The 18,898-nt window shown below is 48.9% G+C and overlaps 7 protein-coding genes across 7 annotated transcripts; 5 read left to right on the top strand and 2 right to left on the bottom strand.

Moving 5' to 3' along the window:
• The first annotated feature begins 681 nt into the window (after positions 1–681).
• On the top strand, positions 682–1,892 carry K444DRAFT_609296 (uncharacterized protein). Its single transcript, XM_024879550.1, has 2 exons — positions 682–1,190; positions 1,256–1,892. The coding sequence occupies exons 1-2, from the start codon at positions 993–995 to the stop codon at positions 1,715–1,717; spliced, it is 660 nt and encodes a 219-aa protein (XP_024740885.1). The 5' UTR covers positions 682–992; the 3' UTR covers positions 1,718–1,892.
• A 235-nt stretch (positions 1,893–2,127) lies between these two features.
• On the top strand, positions 2,128–2,932 carry K444DRAFT_609295 (uncharacterized protein). Its single transcript, XM_024879549.1, has 2 exons — positions 2,128–2,587; positions 2,636–2,932. The coding sequence occupies exons 1-2, from the start codon at positions 2,467–2,469 to the stop codon at positions 2,788–2,790; spliced, it is 276 nt and encodes a 91-aa protein (XP_024740884.1). The 5' UTR covers positions 2,128–2,466; the 3' UTR covers positions 2,791–2,932.
• K444DRAFT_310153 (uncharacterized protein) lies at positions 2,866–4,898 on the bottom strand. The gene is made up of 3 exons (XM_024871804.1): positions 4,523–4,898; positions 4,250–4,464; positions 2,866–4,199 (listed from the first exon to the last, which is right to left on the bottom strand). Exons 1-3 carry the CDS (start codon positions 4,598–4,600, stop codon positions 2,942–2,944), a joined length of 1,551 nt encoding a protein of 516 aa, XP_024740883.1. The 5' UTR covers positions 4,601–4,898; the 3' UTR covers positions 2,866–2,941.
• A 497-nt stretch (positions 4,899–5,395) lies between these two features.
• Positions 5,396–7,492, bottom strand: K444DRAFT_626217 (uncharacterized protein; the record flags this gene model as incomplete). Its single annotated transcript, XM_024882618.1, has 1 exon — positions 5,396–7,492. The coding sequence occupies one exon, from the start codon at positions 7,490–7,492 to the stop codon at positions 5,396–5,398; it is 2,097 nt and encodes a 698-aa protein (XP_024740882.1).
• Positions 7,493–8,735: 1,243 nt separating this feature from the next.
• K444DRAFT_583641 (uncharacterized protein) lies at positions 8,736–13,104 on the top strand. The gene is made up of 9 exons (XM_024877836.1): positions 8,736–9,429; positions 9,645–9,699; positions 9,777–10,029; positions 10,091–10,681; positions 10,734–11,028; positions 11,078–11,970; positions 12,034–12,344; positions 12,399–12,726; positions 12,772–13,104. The coding sequence occupies exons 1-9, from the start codon at positions 9,140–9,142 to the stop codon at positions 12,963–12,965; spliced, it is 3,210 nt and encodes a 1,069-aa protein (XP_024740881.1). The 5' UTR covers positions 8,736–9,139; the 3' UTR covers positions 12,966–13,104.
• Positions 13,105–13,391: 287 nt separating this feature from the next.
• K444DRAFT_309995 (uncharacterized protein) lies at positions 13,392–13,923 on the top strand. Its single transcript, XM_024871803.1, has one exon. It carries the CDS (start codon positions 13,450–13,452, stop codon positions 13,738–13,740), a length of 291 nt encoding a protein of 96 aa, XP_024740880.1. The 5' UTR covers positions 13,392–13,449; the 3' UTR covers positions 13,741–13,923.
• A 2,988-nt stretch (positions 13,924–16,911) lies between these two features.
• K444DRAFT_626215 (oxidoreductase family protein) lies at positions 16,912–18,597 on the top strand (the record flags this gene model as incomplete). The annotated part of the gene is made up of 2 exons (XM_024882617.1): positions 16,912–17,567; positions 17,619–18,597. 2 exons carry the CDS (start codon positions 16,912–16,914, stop codon positions 18,595–18,597), a joined length of 1,635 nt encoding a protein of 544 aa, XP_024740879.1.
• Between the last annotated feature and the right edge of the window lie 301 nt (positions 18,598–18,898).

Below are 18,898 nucleotides of genomic sequence, written 5' to 3'. Positions count from 1 at the left end.
GAACTCTTACGCCATAGCTTGAAATCAAGATAATGCTCTAGGGAAGCTCACTTGCCACGAGGGGTTGCAGAAAACAGGTTCAGGAACCTCAGGGTATTCATGGGGCTTCTTCATGAGCACAGTGGACAGATTCTATTTGTTCACTCTATTCACCCTCTATTGGTGTGAGCTGACTGTGTTGCGTCATAAATCTCCGCACAGTGTTCGATCGAAGGGGTTGTCCCGATCCGCATCCGGGGATGCGTGGATGGCTGTCATGCGTCCGCTTGGCGAGTTGCCTCTCCACTCGACCACCTCATTTTTGCAGGCGAGGATATTCCCCAAATGTTCCAGCCTACGAGCTGTGCGCTTATTATTTCATGTTGAACTTCAAATGATGTAGTGTTAATTTCAGTTACTTTGGAATCGGGGTTGCGCGGCGCCTTGGTTCCCATGTACAGTAAAGTGTTGGCGGTGGTTAGGCAGCCGCTAGTCCCCCACTTGATCGCTCCACTTCTCACCTCTCCCGATTTATGCTTGGTCTGCCTGCAGGTATGTAAATCCCTCCAACAAGGTTGAACCTCACCCTTGTAAGATTTGCGCATTCCTTGATCCGTGTGTAGTCACACAGTCGTTCTGAACACATCAGATCTCGATCTCGAGTCCAACTTCCTCACTAAGCTGAAAGAAGAAATTATTGCTGTAAACATGACCCCTTTTCTGAAGCTTACGTCGCAGCCGCTTTCACCATTCCTACAGGGACTTGGTCGAATACTCGGAAAGGGTCTCAGACATGCAGCTGCGCGCGGGGTCACGACAATCCCTTTGTTGATGTTGTCATAACAACTGTAAGGCGCACCCTGTGCCTGACTTGTCGACCATGCGCCTTTCCAACTCATGCATTCTTCTTCATGAACATGTTCTAGACTCTCAAAGGTCTTTTCCCATCAAATTTACCTTCGATAATTCGTATTTATAAATCTATATATACACTTTGAGCCTCCTTCCCCACTATGGTGTTGGGGATAATCACATCCATCGCAGCATGTCCGGCGATCATTGGGACAACTGAAGCAGTTCGCTCAGGACAAAAGCAAAATGCTCGAGAACGGCACAGAAGTCGCAAGGCGAATCTCCTCGTCACCTGCAATGATCCCTCACGGAAAAGTCGCGACATACATGGAGGAACAGTCGTTTTGCGGAACAAGAAGGTAGGCCCTCCTAGGTTTTGATCGCTCACAAATCTCAACTTCACATACCGACGTTTCTTCTCTAGGTATACGTGACGAACGTGAACCCGAAGTCAAAATTCCTACCCGACGAAGGAGAAGACAACGTAGAAGAGCAAGGCCACCAGCTAGCAGGATACTTCTTCCCCTACCCCGAGTCCAAATGGGGCCGAAGAGGCGATGGATATGTCTCGACCATTCAAGACGATCCGCCGCAACTCAACTGGATATACGTGGACAAAGACACATACGAAGTGAAATATGGGCTAAAGGTGGAAGCACAAGGACATCATGTTGGACCGTGGAATGTCACGCCGATTGACAGACGGCTGAACTTTGATGGGTGGGAAGGATTTACAGTCGTCGAGGAGAAGGAGGGCGAGTGGGCGTTGTACTTTGATATGGATGATGATGGATTACAAGAGAAGGTGCCGCTGGACAAGAGGATAATGGAGATAGAGTTGACGAGGAAAGAGCTGCGGATGCAGAAGGGGGATCCGATTCTATGATGAACTTGACAACGAACGGCGTTCAGGAAGGGTGGGACTTGGGTTTGTCGAGCTCTGGAGTCTTTACGGAATTGTTTTCAGCATAGTATAGCATCCACAAAATGACAAGATACGAAATATTACTCGCGATTCCTTGAGCACCAAAATTTCAAAGCTCGAGTGTTGCACTTTCCACTCACACCAAAAAAATCCCCGCCACTTCCAAAAAGCATGACCGACCCCCTCCCGATCCCTCGATTGCGAAAGGGGCTTGATTCCAGAACATTCGTGGCTTGCACCGATCTGCATGTGGCTGAGGAGAATTTACGAGGCGTGCAGACATCCCGGAACATATATGGCACTCCTCACGTAATCCCGTTCCCAATGCGGCAAGCGGTTATCACCACCTCGATTAATAAATCCGTAGCTCAGCAATGCCTGTCAAAGCTCAACAGCAAATCACTGGAGCCATCGTTAGCGTACGAAATAATCGTGCCAGTCGTCGAGTTTCGAAATTGAAAGGTGCAGGGGATGGGAAGGGTTCCCCGCTGGTGAACTGTCTCAAGCCACATCATGCTCGCCAGCCCCACGATCATTTACGTCATATCGCGTTGAAGTGCAGAGAAGCAGGTATTTCGTTAGAGAGATGCGTATATCTTTCTTAGCTCGGACGAGCTGTTTTGAAGGGTGAAATCATCGCTTTTTGTGCCGCTCCAGCCATCACTCTAGAACCAATTATTTGAGATACTTCCTGAAGAGAACTAGTCAGAATGGAGGGAATGAAATCGATGAAGAAGAAGAGTGATAGTTATTATGACAAGGCGTGGAGGTGGGTTGAGGATACGTACTTAAAGTACTTTGGGGAGAATAGGACAAGCTATGGTGTCAAAGGTAAGCTTTCAAATTCAGAGGTTTGAGGTGGGATGTTAATGTGGTCAGACACTTTGAGAAAGGGAGAAGTCTCTGGAAACAAGGACATTGATAGGGCTCAGCGAGAGATTGGGGAGGCAGTAGGGGGTCAATTCGGGAAAGGGGGCGTTGGCGAAAGTGTCGGGAGTAATGTTGACAAGAGCTTTCTGAGGGGGAACGTTTGAATACTTCCCGAGAGTTCTTGAGTTTTTCTTAGACTCTGATACCCTGCGAGATTGTTCTGGCCGTTGTTCATTACATTAACACTCTCAAATCTATCCCAAACTATACTCAAGAAAGTACCAGCTATGCAGCGTTGACGAAATTTGAACCAAATCATATCTCTTCCTTCACTTCCTTCAAGATCTCATCATCATTGGGCAATGGAATCTTCACAGCCTGTTCCAGGTCCTCACTTTGCATCGCTTCCTGATCAACAGGCAGCGGTACTTGCAAAGCCATCTTCAACTCCTCGTCATTCACCCCTCCATCCTCCGGCTGCGGCATATCCTGACTCTTCAGAATAGCATCCAACTGATCCTCATCCTCTTCACCACCCTTCATCCCATCCTTCTCTCCCTCGGGGCTCTTAACCACCCCGTCGTCGTCCCAAAGCTGACTCTCACTTCGGCTCCTCGTCAACTGCTCCCGGCTCGGCTTATATTCATCAACCACCATCCTAGGATCATGCTTGACCCACTCAAGCACAAGCTCCCGACTCCTCTCTAGCATCTCTACATACTTCTCATTCTTGTTCGGCTTGAACATGCTACAATGCGCCTCAATCTCGTTCTCTGCCTTTGGGTTCGGCTGCTCGATGAACAGCCTACTTTGCCCCTTTCCAGTAGGAATAGCGCAGAATGTCCTCTTTGGAACGAAGTACCCTCCACTCCAATAACCATTCTCGCCTAGAGAGGTATATATATTGACAAGTCCGACACCTTCCAACTGACTCAGTCTTTCAAGCCTCGTAGTAAGCTGCGTCTGCTTCATCAGTGCCCCGACGAACTTGAGATGCGATGCCATCCACGCGAATCCCTCTCCAATACTCTCTCTGCTCACATAGGCTAAACCTTGAGAAATATTCTCCTTGTACTTAATATTCGGGATCCTAGCAAGATTTTCTCTATAGTTGATACTCGAAATATTCTCTCTGTTGATCTTGGACAGCGAGTTGAGAATCGCTTCGCGGTTCATGTACGCAGCAACTCCACCGGCAGCAATGGCACCAATTGTCCCTGTCCTAGCAGCGAGGAGCTGCCAGCGCTTCCAAGACGTCTTGTTCTGGGTTGTAGCGATCTTGGCTGAGGATGTTGCAGCTGAGGCGGCGCCTGAGGAAGCAGATGCTGATCCTGCGGCACCCATGAATGCGGGTAAGGAGGTGGAGATGCTGGACAGGACGTTCCAAATCGAGGAGATGTTTTGGTATTGCGAGAAGGCGCCGTAGGCGAACATGGAGCGGGAGAGACCATTGTAAGGTGTGTCGAAGGCCATGACGCCTTGGATTAGGGGGAACATGAGTTTTTGTCTGGGATTGGAGGAGACGGGCGTGTTGTCGAGGACGGAGAAGAGGGTGTCTGCTGCGACGAAACCTCTGGGTTCTTGTCAGTAAATGAAGAGAAGAAATCTGGAAAATGTACCTACCCCATTGAATGAGATACGAGAATCACGCTCACAGAGGGATCAAGTATTGCTGATGGTGTTGCAGCATTGCGTTCCAGATTTGTGACTTGATCTTGGAGCCATTCTCGAAATGTTTCCACGCATGCTGCAAGGTCGCCCCGGGTCTCGTATTTGGGATATACCCGAGTCTGGACATTGAGCTCTGGGTTCTTCTCCGAGACTGCATTTTTCAGGTCCTGTATGGCGGCAGTCAGTAAATGTTTCCTGCGAAAACTTTTGGTGGAAATGACGAACCTCAGGAAACTGAAAGAAAGTCTCTTCATCTCCCTTGAAGCCATGAATAAAGCAGAGAAGTAATGTGTTAATCATCATGTCGTGTTGGCTTTCAATTATTTAGAACACTGAATTCAACAGGGTCTGCTTTTGCTATCTTTGACCTCACTTCTATCTTGGGCGATCAAAGCAATTGAAAGTAAACATGCCACACTTTTTCTCAGTGTCGGGGCCAGGATGTCGAAGATCACAAGAAGGGAACACACTTGCCTCCCAAAGCTTAACTAAATTTTGGATCGGCATATATCCGGCCCCTCCGATCTGGAGAACCCTGCATAGAAAGTTTTCCAGGGAGGCCTGGCATGGGAAGCAGAACGGTGGTTGATGATGTGGTAGAGGAGGGGGAAGTTGCATGGTGGCGAATCTGTGGCTGACGTATTGGGCTCGAATCTTTCTTGATGTTGTGAAACCTGTTCTGAAAGAACCTGTTCGGATTTAGGGGTGGATAAATTTCGTAATAGAGGGAGGGATCCTGATGTCAGTGTTTAGCATGTGAAAGGTTGGAAGTGTAAAGAAGCTTCGCTGGATGGGGTTTGGATTTCTCAATTATGCAAATACTGAGAACTTCAGCACTTCGGCACTTCAGCACTTCAAATAATTGAGGGCATTGCACATTAATTCTTTAGTACTACTTCATCAATAACGAGTCATACGTCCAAATACAAACATCAGAAAAGCCAATACGACGGCCGCCGTCAAGAACTGCCAGTAATCTCCATCACCATGTAGATAGCGCTGCGGGGTAGTAGTGGAAGTGGAAGTTACAATCCGAACTTTTGAATTAGAACTAGAAACAATCAAATCGAAACCACCAAATCCATAACCAGGCTATAATTACTGCTGTTGAAAAGCGCCAGGAATCTTAATCGTGAGCGTAGTTCCTTCCCTTGTAGTCTGCAACGTGATCTCGATCCCACCGCCACTACCACCACTCGTCTTGATCTCTGTTCCCTGTGCTGATTGCACAACATCGAGTCCTGGGACTGAGCTCATTGCTTTGTCTGCGACCTTCCCAACCACCTGTCCTGAAGAATTGACGATTTCACCTGTCTCGTTGACTTTTGAGCCCGCCATTGACTTCAAATCCCCGGAAGCCTTCCCCAATGCCTTCCCAGAGCTATCCACGATGTCTCCTGAATCATTAACTTTATTGCCAACGAGTGAAGAAATGTCTCCGAGCTTGTCTGTAATGCTCGAGGTTGCGCCATCGGCAAGACCCTTCCCTTGATCTGCGAGGCCACCAACTTTGTCCTGGGCATCTTTTGCAGCCCCGCTAGCACCGTTGGCTGCTTGGTCCGCACTGTCTTGCACTCCATTTGTGATGCCTCCCAACTGCTCTCTGGTAGAGCCGAATATGCTTTGTGGGTCTTCGGTGACACCCCCCAAGGCAGATCCAAGAGGCGAAGTCGCTCCCTGAGCCTTGTCTTTCACATCTCCAGCGACTCCTTGGGCCTTCTTGGTTACATCTCCGGCACTGTCTTGAACTTTAGAACCCGCGGCCCCTGCGGTAGAAGTTGCCTTATCCAATGCACTGTCGGCTTGATCTCCGCCAATATTAGGCGCTGAATTCTTTGCCTCCTTGACACCCCCGTCAACGGTCGATTTAGCAGATTTGGTAGCATCGTTTGCCTGCTGCCCAATCGAGTCTGTATTTGGGGCCCCGCTCAAGAGCCCACCGGATTTCTTCTTCAATCCGCCCACAGCATCAGTAGCAGACTTTGACGTCTTGCCAGCAGTGTCTTGAGAAGATTTCTTGGCGATCTTGGAGACTGCGTCTCCACTAGGTAGGCCGGCGGGTAGGTCGGGAGTGCTATCAGTGAGACCTTTTGCAGAAGACTTGACTTTGTCGGTCGCACCGTTTGCGGTGGACTGGGTCTTGTCGCCGACGTCTTGGGCCTGCCTTTGAGCGTTGTCAGTTGCTCCTTTAGCAGTCTTGGATGCTTTTGAAACCCCCTGCTGGCCCTGTTCTGGCAGACTACCGGCAGTATCTTTGGCTTTGCTCGGGAGATCCTTTGCAGTGTCTTGAACGCTGTTCAATGGAGCACCTTGTGTGTCCTCTTCATCTGCATCGTGATACTCCTCATGGCCCCCTTCGGATTGGGCAGATTGCTCATTCTCATCGGAATGTTCGTAAGTTTCGGTGTCTTCATCCTGGTCATGGTGAACCTCGTCGTCGTAATCGTCTTCAGCCTCATTATCCTCTTGTTCATCTTCCTCTGGCTGTTCTTCCCCCTCTTCCTCCTGCTGTGGCTCTGGCTCTGGTTCTGGAATTGGTGCCGGCTTTTTCTTTTTCAGCGTTTTTGGTGAAGGCAAGTTTGGCTGTTCCTCCTCCTCCTCCTCTTGTTGCGGTTCTGGCTCGGGTTCTGGCTCCATCTCTTCCTGTTCAGGCTCGGGCTCTGGCTCCGGAATTGGTGCAGGTTTCTTCTTCTTAAGGATCTTTGGTGATGGCGAGTCTGCCTTCTGTGGAGTATTTGGCTTGATCTTTTGCTTTGGAGTGTCGAGTGATTCTGGTTCTGGTTGCTGGTCTGCAAGGTCCTGTGCAGCTTGGCTGTCAGGTTCGGAGGGTGGAGGTGCGGGCTTCTTCTTTTTGATGATTCTTTTCTTCTGGGAACTTGGTGTGGATGGATCGGGAGTCGCTGACGGGGCTTGCGACGCCTCTGAAACTACGGAAGGGGTTTCTGGAGGCTTCTCTGAAGGGGCCTTGGGAAGCTTTTGCTTCAAAGTCTTCGTATGCTGCTCTGGAGATGCCTGATCTTGGGCCTGCGATAGCTTCGAGCTCGCATCCTGAGTGGTTTTCGAGACACGTCTCTTGACCTGGGTCGAATCTGGGTTTGAAGGAATCATCTTCTTGACCGATTTCGGCGATTTCGTGCCTGCAACGTTTTGGTCGGAGGAATTGAGTGGTGTTTTTGGGATTTTGGGAGTGGACATCTCGAGACGAAAATTATAGGCAATGATAAAGCTCGGTCTTATCTCTCGAAGGTATAGATTGGTTAACTGACTTGATAATAGATTCCAAAAGGATCTACTTATTGCTTTCTAACTTTTTGCGACGAGCTATGACGAGGGTGGAATACCGGCACTCGATGACCGACTGAGCTTCTCGATCTTTGCCTCACTCCAAGTCAGGGTTCAAGCGGGGTAGGATATTAGGTGGCAAAGAAACTGGGAAGATGGCCGTGCTCCACTGGCACTCCAAACTGAGGTGTGGCTCACCACTTCACAGGGCTACTTGAAGATCACTGGACGAGGTAAGCTCCTATGCATGAACAGTACGTTCAGATGTGCCAATCAATCGTCATCATTGCACGAAGTAAGCTCACTTGAGAAATAAGAGCGGCTTCCTCTTTCCGGCCCTTGCTGCACGATATGTTGTTACGCAGCCTCAGTCCAAGCCATTTGAAACGAGTGTCCCGTCTTGCCGCTTGGTAGAAGAAGAACACGGTTGTGCATCTGCCAACGGTACTGTACATCAACCGTGTCCGAGTCTATCTGTCCTTTGTCCGTAAAGTGCTCACGGAGGCCTTTCGTCACTTGACTCGGCGTCCTCCACCGCCTCGGGAGGTCTGGATTACCTGGGGAGCTGGGATATGAGGATGAGGCTGGTGAATCGCGATCGGGACAATCCTCGATGGCGGGGTCTGCTGCAACAGTTGCGTTATCAGAAAGGATCAAAACAAGGAAATCATGGGATTGTGCTCTGCTGACGCGTGGGATGAGAGTTTCCGATGGGTTCATGATGCTGATGGTGGTCATTGGTGTGGTGGAGAGCCACAGGCTGGGGAGGGCTGTTCGGGAAGGAAAAAGGGGGCATCTTTTGCCGCCCCCTGGTCACCTCAAAACAGTGCCCAATACGGACTAGCTTACTGACTCGCCTGTCCAGCCACAGCGGCTGGACACGCAAACGCCACTCTTGAAGCAACTTCGACATCAATGTCAAGCCTCAAGGGTTTCCTTGATCGACACACTGCGCAGTTGGCAGTCGACGCCGTTACGTCTCGGACACCCTATAATTGCAGGGCACAAGTGTGGCTCGTTGATCGCCTCGCTGATCATCCAGCTTCCCAGGCGGGAGCTAGTGTCCCTACGAGCCTGGAGCTATGAATATTCTCCCCGTCTTCGATTCTGGAAAGCCTGTTATTTCCCCTGTCCAAAGACTTCTCATGAATCATATCGAAATTGATGGAGACCCCGATCGACCTCATCCTGGCTGGGGAGAGGAGCCTACAGCTCATCCTGACCCTCCTTGACGGAGAGTTCTGTGTGGTGTGATGTAAGACCACGCTTTCTGGCCTGGAGCATAGCTATGAACGTGCAATGAGGGGCTTTCAGTTCCTGCAGCTACCCACATGACGTAGCTATTCGTTTTACTTTCGGTACTGAGCAAGAAGTTTTGAGCTCCCTCATATAACCACATCTCTCCTGAGGATCCTTTTCAGAAATTAAATCGCACCCTCAAACAAAAATATACCCGTGCGTCTTTGAACAAAGCCCAAATCGCAATATCAAAGCAAAATCATAGAATACATTTCCGCTGGTCTCCATACTGTCCTATCACTGTTAAAGCACATCGCCAACATGGCAGATATCGCGCAAAGACCAATGCAGCAGAACTTGCCAAGGCAGTCCAAACAAAGCAGCCTGGCTGGTTCTCCCCAAGCTGCCAAAAAGAAGGCAACCGAAGCTGCAGCACCAGCGTCAAGTCATATCGATGATGTTCGAAGCCAGACTCACGAGGCAACTGATAACGGAACACAAAATGTTGACGAACTCGAGACGGTCGATGATGAGGAGGAAGGAACTGAAGCTGCGGGCAGCGTTGACGAAGAGGGACGAGTTGTAGATGAAACAGGAAAGGTTGTTGGACAGTGAGTATTCTCTAGGATATATTTTCCTCTCGCTACTCATGGCACATGCAAAGTTCATTCGGCCCCGAATGTCTCACGAATTGCTATAAAATGGAAATCCGTACCCCTCCCGAACGGCTCGCGAGTCGCGGCACCATCAAGATTTCTTTTCTTCCAAAATGTCTCGCAAGTTGTGGTTACATGAATCAAGTTATACTGACTCCGTGGAATTGCAGTGTCACTGGCGAAAAAGCTAAACAGCTAAAAGGATCCATGGTGGATAAAGAAGGTGTAAGAATACCTACCTCGCTTGAATGTCACTAAACGAACCCCAACTCAGAACGTTATTGACTGTTGTGTTCTTTTAGGACGTCTTAGATGCCGAGGGCAACGTGATCGGAAAAGCCGATTTGATCGCTGAAGCTATTGGTGGCTTGGAATCCGAGAAGCCTGATGTCGAAGCACCTGAACTCGAGGCACCATTCGGCGTACAGGACAACGGCGAGATCACAAATGCGACAGGTACCGTGATTGGGAAACTCGCAGAAGGAGAACCCCGGGAGCTTGTAGGGACCTCGATCAAGGAAATTGACGCTGAAGGCAACTTGAAGGGTGAAAGTGGTAAGTCTGATCCGGCTCCGCGGTAATCAGAAGCAACTTTACTGACTACGATTTTACATAGGAAGCACCATTGGCAAAGCAGAAATCACACCTGACGTGCTTGAAAAGGCCGAAGGAGCTGGCTCTGAACTCGGCTCAAAACTGCCTGAAGATGCCAAGTCTAGAGTCGAAGGCGTTGAAGGGGAGCTCCCCGAAGGTGAAGAAGCTAAGGACAAAGTAGAAGGTGTAGAGGGCGAACTTCCCGAGGGCGAAGACGTCAAGGACAAAGTCGAGGGTACCGACGGTGAACTTCTAGAGGGCGAAGAAGCCAAGGACAAAGTGGAGGGTCTTGGAAGTGAAGTTCCCGAGGATGCCAAATCAAAAGTCGAAGGTGTCGAGGGCGAACTACCTGAGGGCGAAGAGGCCAAGGAAAAAGTGGAGGGTCTCGAAGGTGAAGTTCCCGAGGATGCCAAGTCAAAAGTCGAGGGTGTCGAGGGCGAGCTTCCCGAGGGCGAAGTTCCAGACCTGTCAATCCTGAAAGGAAAGACCGTAAACAAGCTCGGGAAGATCGTGTCTGAAGACGGAACTCCGTTCGGTGTTCTCGTAGAGGGCGATCCCAAGAAGCTACTCGGCAAGAAGGTTGACGATAAAGGTTGTATCTGGGACGATACCGGTACGTGGACCTCATTTCCCCAATCTTGTCTTCATTACTGATTCGTTTTCAGGCAAGGTCATTGGAAAGGCAGAATTGTTGCCAGAGACGGACCGTGAAGCCGAGCCGTCTGCACCTTTTGAAGACTTCCCAGATGCCGTCCTCGACAAATCGGGTAATGTCATGTTCGAAGGCCGAATTGTGGGCAAGCTCATCGAGGGCGAGGCCAAGAAGTTGGAGGGCAAGAAAGTTGACGCCGATGGAGATGTCTTGGATAAGAACGGCAACGTCCTGGGGAAGGCTGAGCGTTACCAAGAAGAGGACGCTCCAGAGGAGGTCCCAGAGGAAGTTGAGGATCTCTCCGCCATGTAAGCAGCCGGCCTCACACCAGCAAGGAGAAACTAATCACGTCTGTAGGGAAGGGATGAAGGTTAACAAGGCCGGAAATGTCGTCGATGATAACGGCAAGCTTTTCGGTCGCGTTGTGTCCGGCGCCCTAGCCAAGCTCATCGGCAAGAAGGTCGACAAGGATGGCAAGATCTGGTCCGAATCGGGCAAAGTCATCGGCACCGCAGAACTTATTCCTGTCGACGAAAGAGACGAGATCACAGGAAAGCCATTCGAAGATTTCCCAGACGCAGTTATCAACAAGGAGGGTCACGTCATCTACGAAGGCCAGATTGTTGGCAAATTGGTCGAGGGAGACGCGAAAAAGCTCATCGGGAAGAAGATCGACCCAGACGGAGAGGTCGTCGATAGGGTTGGCAACGTACTTGGCAAGGCCGAAAGATGGGATGGACCTGAAGAGGAGGCCGTCCCTGAGCCAGAGAAAATTGACATGTCGGCTCTGGCCGGTAAGCGCGTCAACAAGGTCGGCAACGTCGTGGATTCCCACGGTGAAATCTATGGTCGCCTGGTCGAGGGAGATCCCAAGAAACTTGCAGGTAAGATGTGCGACAAGGATGGCAATGTCTGGAGTGAAGGCGGAAACATCGTTGGTCGTGCTGAACTTGTTCCTGAGAGCGAGAGAGCGGGCCAGAAGGAAGGTCCATTCGCTGGATTCGACTCCCCGAAAGTCACCAAGGACGGATTGGTCGCTGACTCAAATGGCGTTACGATCGGTCGTCTCATACAGGGCGACGGAAAACAACTCTATGGCAAGGAGGTTGATGATGATGGAGATGTATTGGACAAAAATGGCAACACAATCGGTCGTGCTGAGAGATGGGAGCCAGAAGAGAAACAGAAGGCACACAACCCTGTCGCTGGCCGAAAGGTCAACCGCGAGGGCAATGTCGTTGACGAAGATGGTAAGCATCGGAGGCTCATCCTTCAGAATCTTCCTAATTATACAGTGCTAACTCTCGGAACAGGAGATGTGATCGCAAAATTGACAGACGGCGACATCACAAAGTGTGCTGGCAAGGAGATTGACGAAGATGGCGACGTCTATAATCTCAAAAACCAAGTCATCGGCCACGTAACTCTCCTCGAGGACATCCCGCCTGAGCCTGAGGCAGAGCCAGAGCCAGAGCCAGAGCCAGAGCCAGAGCCAACAGAGTCTCCCGAGGAGATTGCAGAGCGCAAACAACTTGAAATGGATAAGAAGCTCGCTGGCCAATTGGCTATGTGTATTCAACAATCTCTTGATAAGATCAACCCCATCTTGAAGATGATCACAGAGGTATGTCGAGCTCACTCAAATATTACCATCAATCCTATCCTAACATTAATATAGGCTATCGACGCCGCCGAGCGTCAACCAAAAGAGGAGCTCGACGAGCAGAAATTGGTCGATACCGTCAAGCCACTCATCGAGCAAGGCGGTCTAATCTTGACTGAAGCAAACGGTGTTATCCGTGGCCTTGATCCCGATGGACGCATCCAAGCCAACGCCAAGCACAAGACAGCTGCCAGAGAAGCCACCCCAGAAGAGTACCGTCTCGCTGAAGTCCTCAAGGAGCTGGCTGGAAACGTTACTCAAACCATTGACAATGCTAAGAAGAAGATCGCGGGCATGCCTCATGCCAAGAAGGAGTTGAATCCTCTGTGGAACTTGTTGGCTGGTAAGCATTCTCAATCCATCTATATGGCAGCACTGACAATTTCAGAACCACTTGGTCAGATTATCGCAGCTGTTGGTTTGCTCCTCAGCGGTGTGTTGGGTCTTGTTGGTAGACTTCTGGCTGGCCTCGGTCTCGGTGGTCTCCTTGACAACCTCTTGGGTGGTCTTGGTCTCAAAGGCATTCTCAAAGGTCTTGGTCTTGGAATGGTCACGGAATCACTCACTGGAAAGAAGAACTAAAAAGGTTGCGATTGTATGACTTATGAATTGTTCACTGTAATGTTAGCTTGGGAATTGGTTGAAAATTGGATCGTGCTTGTATGTAGTTTAGTTTAGTTTGGGTTTAATGGATGCCTTCAATGGGATGTCTTGTGCCAAGCCACTATGCCCTCGGTGATTCACGTGAATTCAAAGTACCTCGATCAAAGACGATCTCAACCCCGCAAAGATAGGCATTTTTGATCAGCCTCAGCTGCTGCACTACAACTCCAGCAGCAGAGCAGGTTTGAACCCCAGTAATTGACGTCTCGTCATATGCAAAAACAGGCTTGTGACTGATTAGACGTGCAACAAAATCTCATTCATTTTCAATGTAAGGAGAAGTCCTCACGTGTTCAGCTGGCCCGACCTCAACCGTTAAGGGTTACCACACCGAGCTCAGCCCTTTCACAGAACCTCATAGAACCTCAACCTGACAAGTCAAACCCTACTCCGACCTCCTATCATGGCAGATATCTGTTGCTCTCCTAGCACCAGTGAGTTCACGTGCTTCCCCAAACTTCCGCGCGAGATCCAGGTTCAAATGTCGGATATGGCAACCTACACCCAAGCAGATTCACACCCACCTCGCATCCACCCCATCGCCTCAGACCTCGACACCCGGCATCCTCCAAGCCTGGATTCGGACCTACGATCCGTCCGAGGTCGTTCTATCCCGAAATCCAGCTCCGCCTTGCCCACCGGAGCCACACACTCCCCGCACTGTTCTCCACCTGTCTGTAATCACGTGATTTAATCAAAAAGCAATATTCCGTGTGAGAGAAGAAGGGCGGAGGATATGACTACGTGGAGAAGGAGAAGGACGTACTGTACTTTTCTGGGGAGGATGATTGTCGTGTTTAGTATGCATTGTGACAAGAGGTTGAGCGAGGATGGTGAGTTTGTGAATCTAGTGAGGAAACCTTAAACGCTAGGATACGGAAGGAAATTGGATGGTTTAGGGTGGTAATTGAGAGAGTGAAGGAGGTCGAGAAAGAGATGGGAATTGAAGTTCCGGAGGTTGAGGCTGTATTTGTCGCTAGGAAAGGAGAGGCAAGTAAGGCTTGGGCAAAGGGCCTTTCGGTTTGTGCTTCTTGATACCCTTCATCCGGCCAATGGTGTTCATTTTTCCAAATTTTGGTAGATCCAAGTGCCCAGTGACATGGCTTCACCTCCTCTCCCTCCTGATCGAGAGCTGCCGATCATGACTCTATACAAGGCAAATGACCTATCTCGAACGCAGCTTGGGCACGTGCACGGTACGAAGGGTGGTTTTTGAACCGTTTGATCCCTTGATAACTTTCTTTATCAAAGCATATATGTCCTTAAAGTATCTGAAGACAAGTCAAAATCGAGAGTGGTGTAGTTAGTTAGTAGATGAAGGTTTTTCATAACACAATTGGCTCACTTAGCTTGTTTCTTCTCTTTTTGCATATGTGTACAAAAAGCTCTGCTTTATGTTCTATGTTCTTATTCTTTACCACCTTAATTCATTGATTCTCTCAAAACGAAATCTTGCGATACTGCTTCACAGTCTTCAGAGATGTGATCTGTCTTTCCAAATGCCTACAACTTGATCACGGTCTTGGCTTCATTGCTCCACGTGAATCATCTGTACCTCTCAAGACCTATTCAGATTCGAGATTGTTCTTGCTCTCAAGTTCCATGCCAACATACGTGTGGACACTTAGGTTATCGAAGTGTCAGCTAGAAAGTGCACCGGCTTGACCAAATACCCAAAACTTTCGGCATGATGCCATATTGACAGCAGTGTAATAATACGTTCCCGCGATTTATAGAGCTGCAGGCCGAGTTGAACTGACATGTAAATCAAAACAATTTCACTTTACGATCCGATTCATTTCTATGATACTAATTGATGTGTTCAATTTGAGGATGTGTACATTGTAAAGCTTCAAGGAGAAGATTTCCCTTTATTACAAGCAGGGAACATTCTACAAGGCTGTCTGCGGTGTCAGCAGACATATCCTATAACATGGATTACGGGCAGAGACCGTAGTCGGTAATGATTTGGTGCTGGATGAAGAGGGTTTGCAGACGTCGGGTGAAGGTAGGTCCCCGGAATAGGGTGGGTACATTCAAATCAAGGAGGAAATCTATTAATGATTGACAGCAAATTTCACCCCAAATCGAAGATTTTGATAATTGACGGCGGATTTCATCTAGATTCGAAAGGCAAAGTCTTAAGAATTAGGGCCCATGGTGAAGGCGAGCCAAAAAAAAGCCACTAATAAATTCGGTTTTAAACTTCTGCAACACCAGCCAATTTCAATAGTCAAAGGACCTTTCCGGAGGCATGAGGCTTTTTCCACAAGCACAACTCAATCAAGACAGTCTTTGGGTAAGCTCCAACGCGACTGAAGAAATTATGATGAGCACGCTGAAGAAGGATCTCCCGCCTTGAGGACACGCATTATGAAGACAGCTCTGGATCACGCGTGAAGCCTGGCCACGCTATAGCGGTCCAAATGGTCACATTGAACCGGCAGGAGACCGAAAAGAAACCGTTGGTGCATCTGCAGGAATGCTTATCAACGTGAATAAGAGCTCACCTACTCCTTGCTTTGTCCTTCCTTCACTTGAAGTTGTCAGGCTGCATTGAGGACAAATTATTTTTTCCAATATCACAACAAAGCACAACCACACAAAGAAAGGATTTCAAATTTCAGAACCCTTAGAGCCAAATCTATTGATAGAAGTGCAGCGTTGAACACATAACTAGCATTCCTTCTAATTTTTAGGGCACAATAGATCACTTTCAAGACGTCTTTCCGCAGATGCTTTAAGATAACAGTCAAGGAATTTCATGAACACGTGGTTAAAAAGCTAGAAAAGGCAACAGTAAATTTCGATATCACAATTTAGGACTATGATTGACAAGGGGTCCAAATTTTACATGCTAGAGCTCACTTTCGCCTTGACTGGACAATAGGAAATGGAAGCATGTGATTGGCCGAAACATTCCAAAAATGGGTGAGCAGTATAGGGCCAAATAAGCGATTTTCCGGTTCAAAGACCAGTGAAAACTGGCCTGGTGGCCTAATGGTAAGGGTAAGTTTCATCTGAACGCCAAGCTTTCATCCCATACTAACATCCTTGGAGCGTTGCTTTCCGGCTGAATATTCGTGTTCTTATTCTGGAAATTGGCAAAGATTGCGGGTTCGAGTCCCGTCTAGGTGTAAGTTCAATTAAATCAAATTATTTGAATTAAGGATTAACTCTCTCAGCGAACTTCATCTCAGGGGTTTCTTCTTTTGAGGTTTCTGATACATATTTTGCTTTTACAGCTGTTTTGCAACAATTTTTGAAGCTTTTTTGTAGAACAACTGCGAAAGAAATTGTTTTACAATGGTTTTTTGAAATTTGTGATATTGGGGGTTGAAAGCTGTGGGCGAGAAAGCGAGTTTTGCCTCTTTTAGCTAAGCGAGTCCTTGCTACCAGTCCTGTCCCAGCAACGGTCCAGAGTTTTATCCATGGAAAAAATAAAGTAAGCTCTGTCTTATCAAATCAAATTCGTAGCATCCAAGGTTCAGTTCTTCTGTTCAGATGGAGCTTGTGAAGACTTTGACCTCTGCAGCTGCATAGGGAAGAAACCTAGCCCAAGAAGACATCTCAAAAGCGGCGATCCGCCTAGTGGGGCAGCTCAATTGAACCTCCTCCCACCTTTGAAACGCCATGAACACAAATTGCCAGTCACACAATTAGCTCGAGATGCCAAGCTTTAGCTGACCTCTGTCAATTCAAATACCAGCCATGTAACTGGTCGGTAACGTTGCATAACTTTCAAGCCAGTGAATCCGCGACTGCGTGGTCCACAAGGCTGACCAGATCCAAGGTGGGAGCCTGGGGCTCGGGCTCAAAAGGCACTCGATCCCCTCGAGAGCATTGCCCCACATCCAGAAGCAACATGGCACCTCACGCAGACTCCCCAGTCGATGATGGTGAATCTCTTCCCGCTCCTCCACGTCCTGCCATGTCAGCAAATCCCCCACGACTCCTCATCATCGGGGCAGGCTCACGAGGCAATGCATATGCCAGAGCTACCGCAGAATCAACGAACGGCATAATTGTAGCTGTGGCAGAACCTGTTGCATACAAGCGAAAGCAACTTGGGGAGAAATACATCTGGGGCAAGGCAGGGCCAACGGATGGACAAGGGTTCGAAGATTGGAGGGCATTTCTGAAATGGGAATTGGAGAGGCGGGCGAAGGCCAGCAGAGGAGAAGAGGTACCGGCAGGGGTGGATGGAGCATTCATCTGCGTATTGGATGAGCAGCACAAGGAGGTCGTTGTTGGATTGGCTCCCCTCGGCCTGCATATTATGTGCGAGAAGCCTTTGGCCACCACCTTGGACGACTGTGTCTCGATATACAAGTCTCTCCTCCCGAACCTTCCAAATACCACCCCGTCCAGAATCTTCTCAATAGGGCACGTCCTGAGATACAGCCCACATAACATGCTGCTACGGAAACTACTATTGGAAGACAAAATCATTGGAGAGATTCTGTCAATCAATCATACGGAACCTGTTGGGTGGTGGCACTTCACACACAGCTACGTTAGGTATGTATCTCTTGCTTCACTCCTTTGGAATTGATCACTGAGAGGCTGCAGAGGCAATTGGCGAAGAGAATCTACCACAGCCCCATCACTCCTAACCAAGTCCTGTCACGACATTGACGTTCTCCTCTGGTTACTTTGCTCCCCACCTCCAAATAGCACCCGCCCAGCCCATATACCCACAACCGTAACTTCTGTTGGATCTCTTCAGTATTTCAACAAGACTCGAAAGCCAACGGCTGCTGGAAATGCAACCAATTGTCTTTCTTGCCCAATCGAAACGTATTGCAAATATTCTGCAAAGAAGATTTACCTGGGATCTGAACTCAAGGGCCTTGGATCCGGCAACACTCATTGGCCGGTTCACATTGTGGTTCCTGAGATTGAAGAATGCATATCCATGGGCGGTCCTTCCGCAGGCGAAGCCGCCATCATGAAGAGGCTCGAGGAAAACTACACTCAGGATACTCCCGGTTCAGAAATCGCAGCCAAGAACTGGTTCGGCCGCTGTGTTTACGAAGCAGATAATGATGTTTGCGATGAGCAAGTGGTGACTATGAGCTGGGACAATGACCCTCTTCCCAAGGTTAATGACGACAACGAGAAAGCTCTCGCTGGACGTGGTGCCAAAACCGCCGTCTTCCACATGGTCGCTCACACAAAGAAGATCTGTGACAGATACACCAACATATACGGATCTGATGGAGAGATCTATGCGGATAGCACGACTATCACTGTGGAAGATTTCAATACTGGGACGAAGAAAATATACAGGCCGTTCATTGCCAAGGGCGGTCATGGTGGCGGTGACGATGGACTGGCTAGGCAGTTCATTCTTGCTGTCGATGCTGTCAAGAATCATGGGTCCACTGTAGAGGAGGCCCAACGAGTGCATGTTGGTTGCAGCTTGGAAGAAGTCATCAGAAGCCATGCCATGGTCTTCGCTGCAGAGCAGGCGAGACTTGGCAAGAAGGTGTTGGACTTCCCCGAGTGGTGGGCTGAGAACGTCGAAGCAAGTCTAGCAAAGTTTTGATACCAGTAATGAAGCTGGGGAGCAATTCCGGTCTTGTTCTTGGATTTCATGACCAGAGCTCTTCTATTTTCGCGCCCAAGTAGCTGGATTCTCTACAAATTCTGATTTATTCACAAAACCACCTTCAATACTTCTGTCACTCTGGAAGTGCTTGTGGTCCGACCTAAGCATAAGTAACCGGCATATTTCCAGGAAGCATTGAAACCCCTAAGATCAAACTCCATTAGCACTAATTCATCCTCTCTCCAAGAAGTACCACTTACAAACATACAAATTCTCTTTGGCAATCTGCCCCCACTTG

The sequence above is a fragment of the Hyaloscypha bicolor genome (assembly GCF_002865645.1).
Source record: "Hyaloscypha bicolor E unplaced genomic scaffold K444scaffold_44, whole genome shotgun sequence".
Classification (NCBI taxonomy): domain Eukaryota; kingdom Fungi; phylum Ascomycota; class Leotiomycetes; order Helotiales; family Hyaloscyphaceae; genus Hyaloscypha; species Hyaloscypha bicolor.
Note: the sequence above shows the minus strand (reverse complement) of the source record. Positions and strands in the feature narration are given on the sequence as shown.

Bases quoted from the DNA above. Each gene is read 5' to 3' on its own strand.
- K444DRAFT_609296 (XM_024879550.1), top strand. From the start codon at position 993: ATGGTGTTGGGGATAATCACATCCATCGCAGCATGTCCGGCGATCATT. The intron at 1,191-1,255 runs GTAGGCCCTCCT...TTTCTTCTCTAG, and splicing joins TCGTTTTGCGGAACAAGAAG to GTATACGTGACGAACGTGAA.
- K444DRAFT_609295 (XM_024879549.1), top strand. From the start codon at position 2,467: ATGGAGGGAATGAAATCGATGAAGAAGAAGAGTGATAGTTATTATGAC. The intron at 2,588-2,635 runs GTAAGCTTTCAA...TAATGTGGTCAG, and splicing joins GACAAGCTATGGTGTCAAAG to ACACTTTGAGAAAGGGAGAA.
- K444DRAFT_310153 (XM_024871804.1), bottom strand. From the start codon at position 4,600: ATGATGATTAACACATTACTTCTCTGCTTTATTCATGGCTTCAAGGGA. The intron at 4,465-4,522 runs GTTCGTCATTTC...GCCGCCATACAG, and splicing joins CTTTCTTTCAGTTTCCTGAG to GACCTGAAAAATGCAGTCTC. The intron at 4,200-4,249 runs GTAGGTACATTT...ACAAGAACCCAG, and splicing joins CTCGTATCTCATTCAATGGG to AGGTTTCGTCGCAGCAGACA.
- K444DRAFT_583641 (XM_024877836.1), top strand. From the start codon at position 9,140: ATGGCAGATATCGCGCAAAGACCAATGCAGCAGAACTTGCCAAGGCAG. The intron at 9,700-9,776 runs GTAAGAATACCT...GTGTTCTTTTAG, and splicing joins CCATGGTGGATAAAGAAGGT to GACGTCTTAGATGCCGAGGG. The intron at 12,345-12,398 runs GTATGTCGAGCT...ACATTAATATAG, and splicing joins TCTTGAAGATGATCACAGAG to GCTATCGACGCCGCCGAGCG.
- K444DRAFT_309995 (XM_024871803.1), top strand. From the start codon at position 13,450: ATGGCAGATATCTGTTGCTCTCCTAGCACCAGTGAGTTCACGTGCTTC.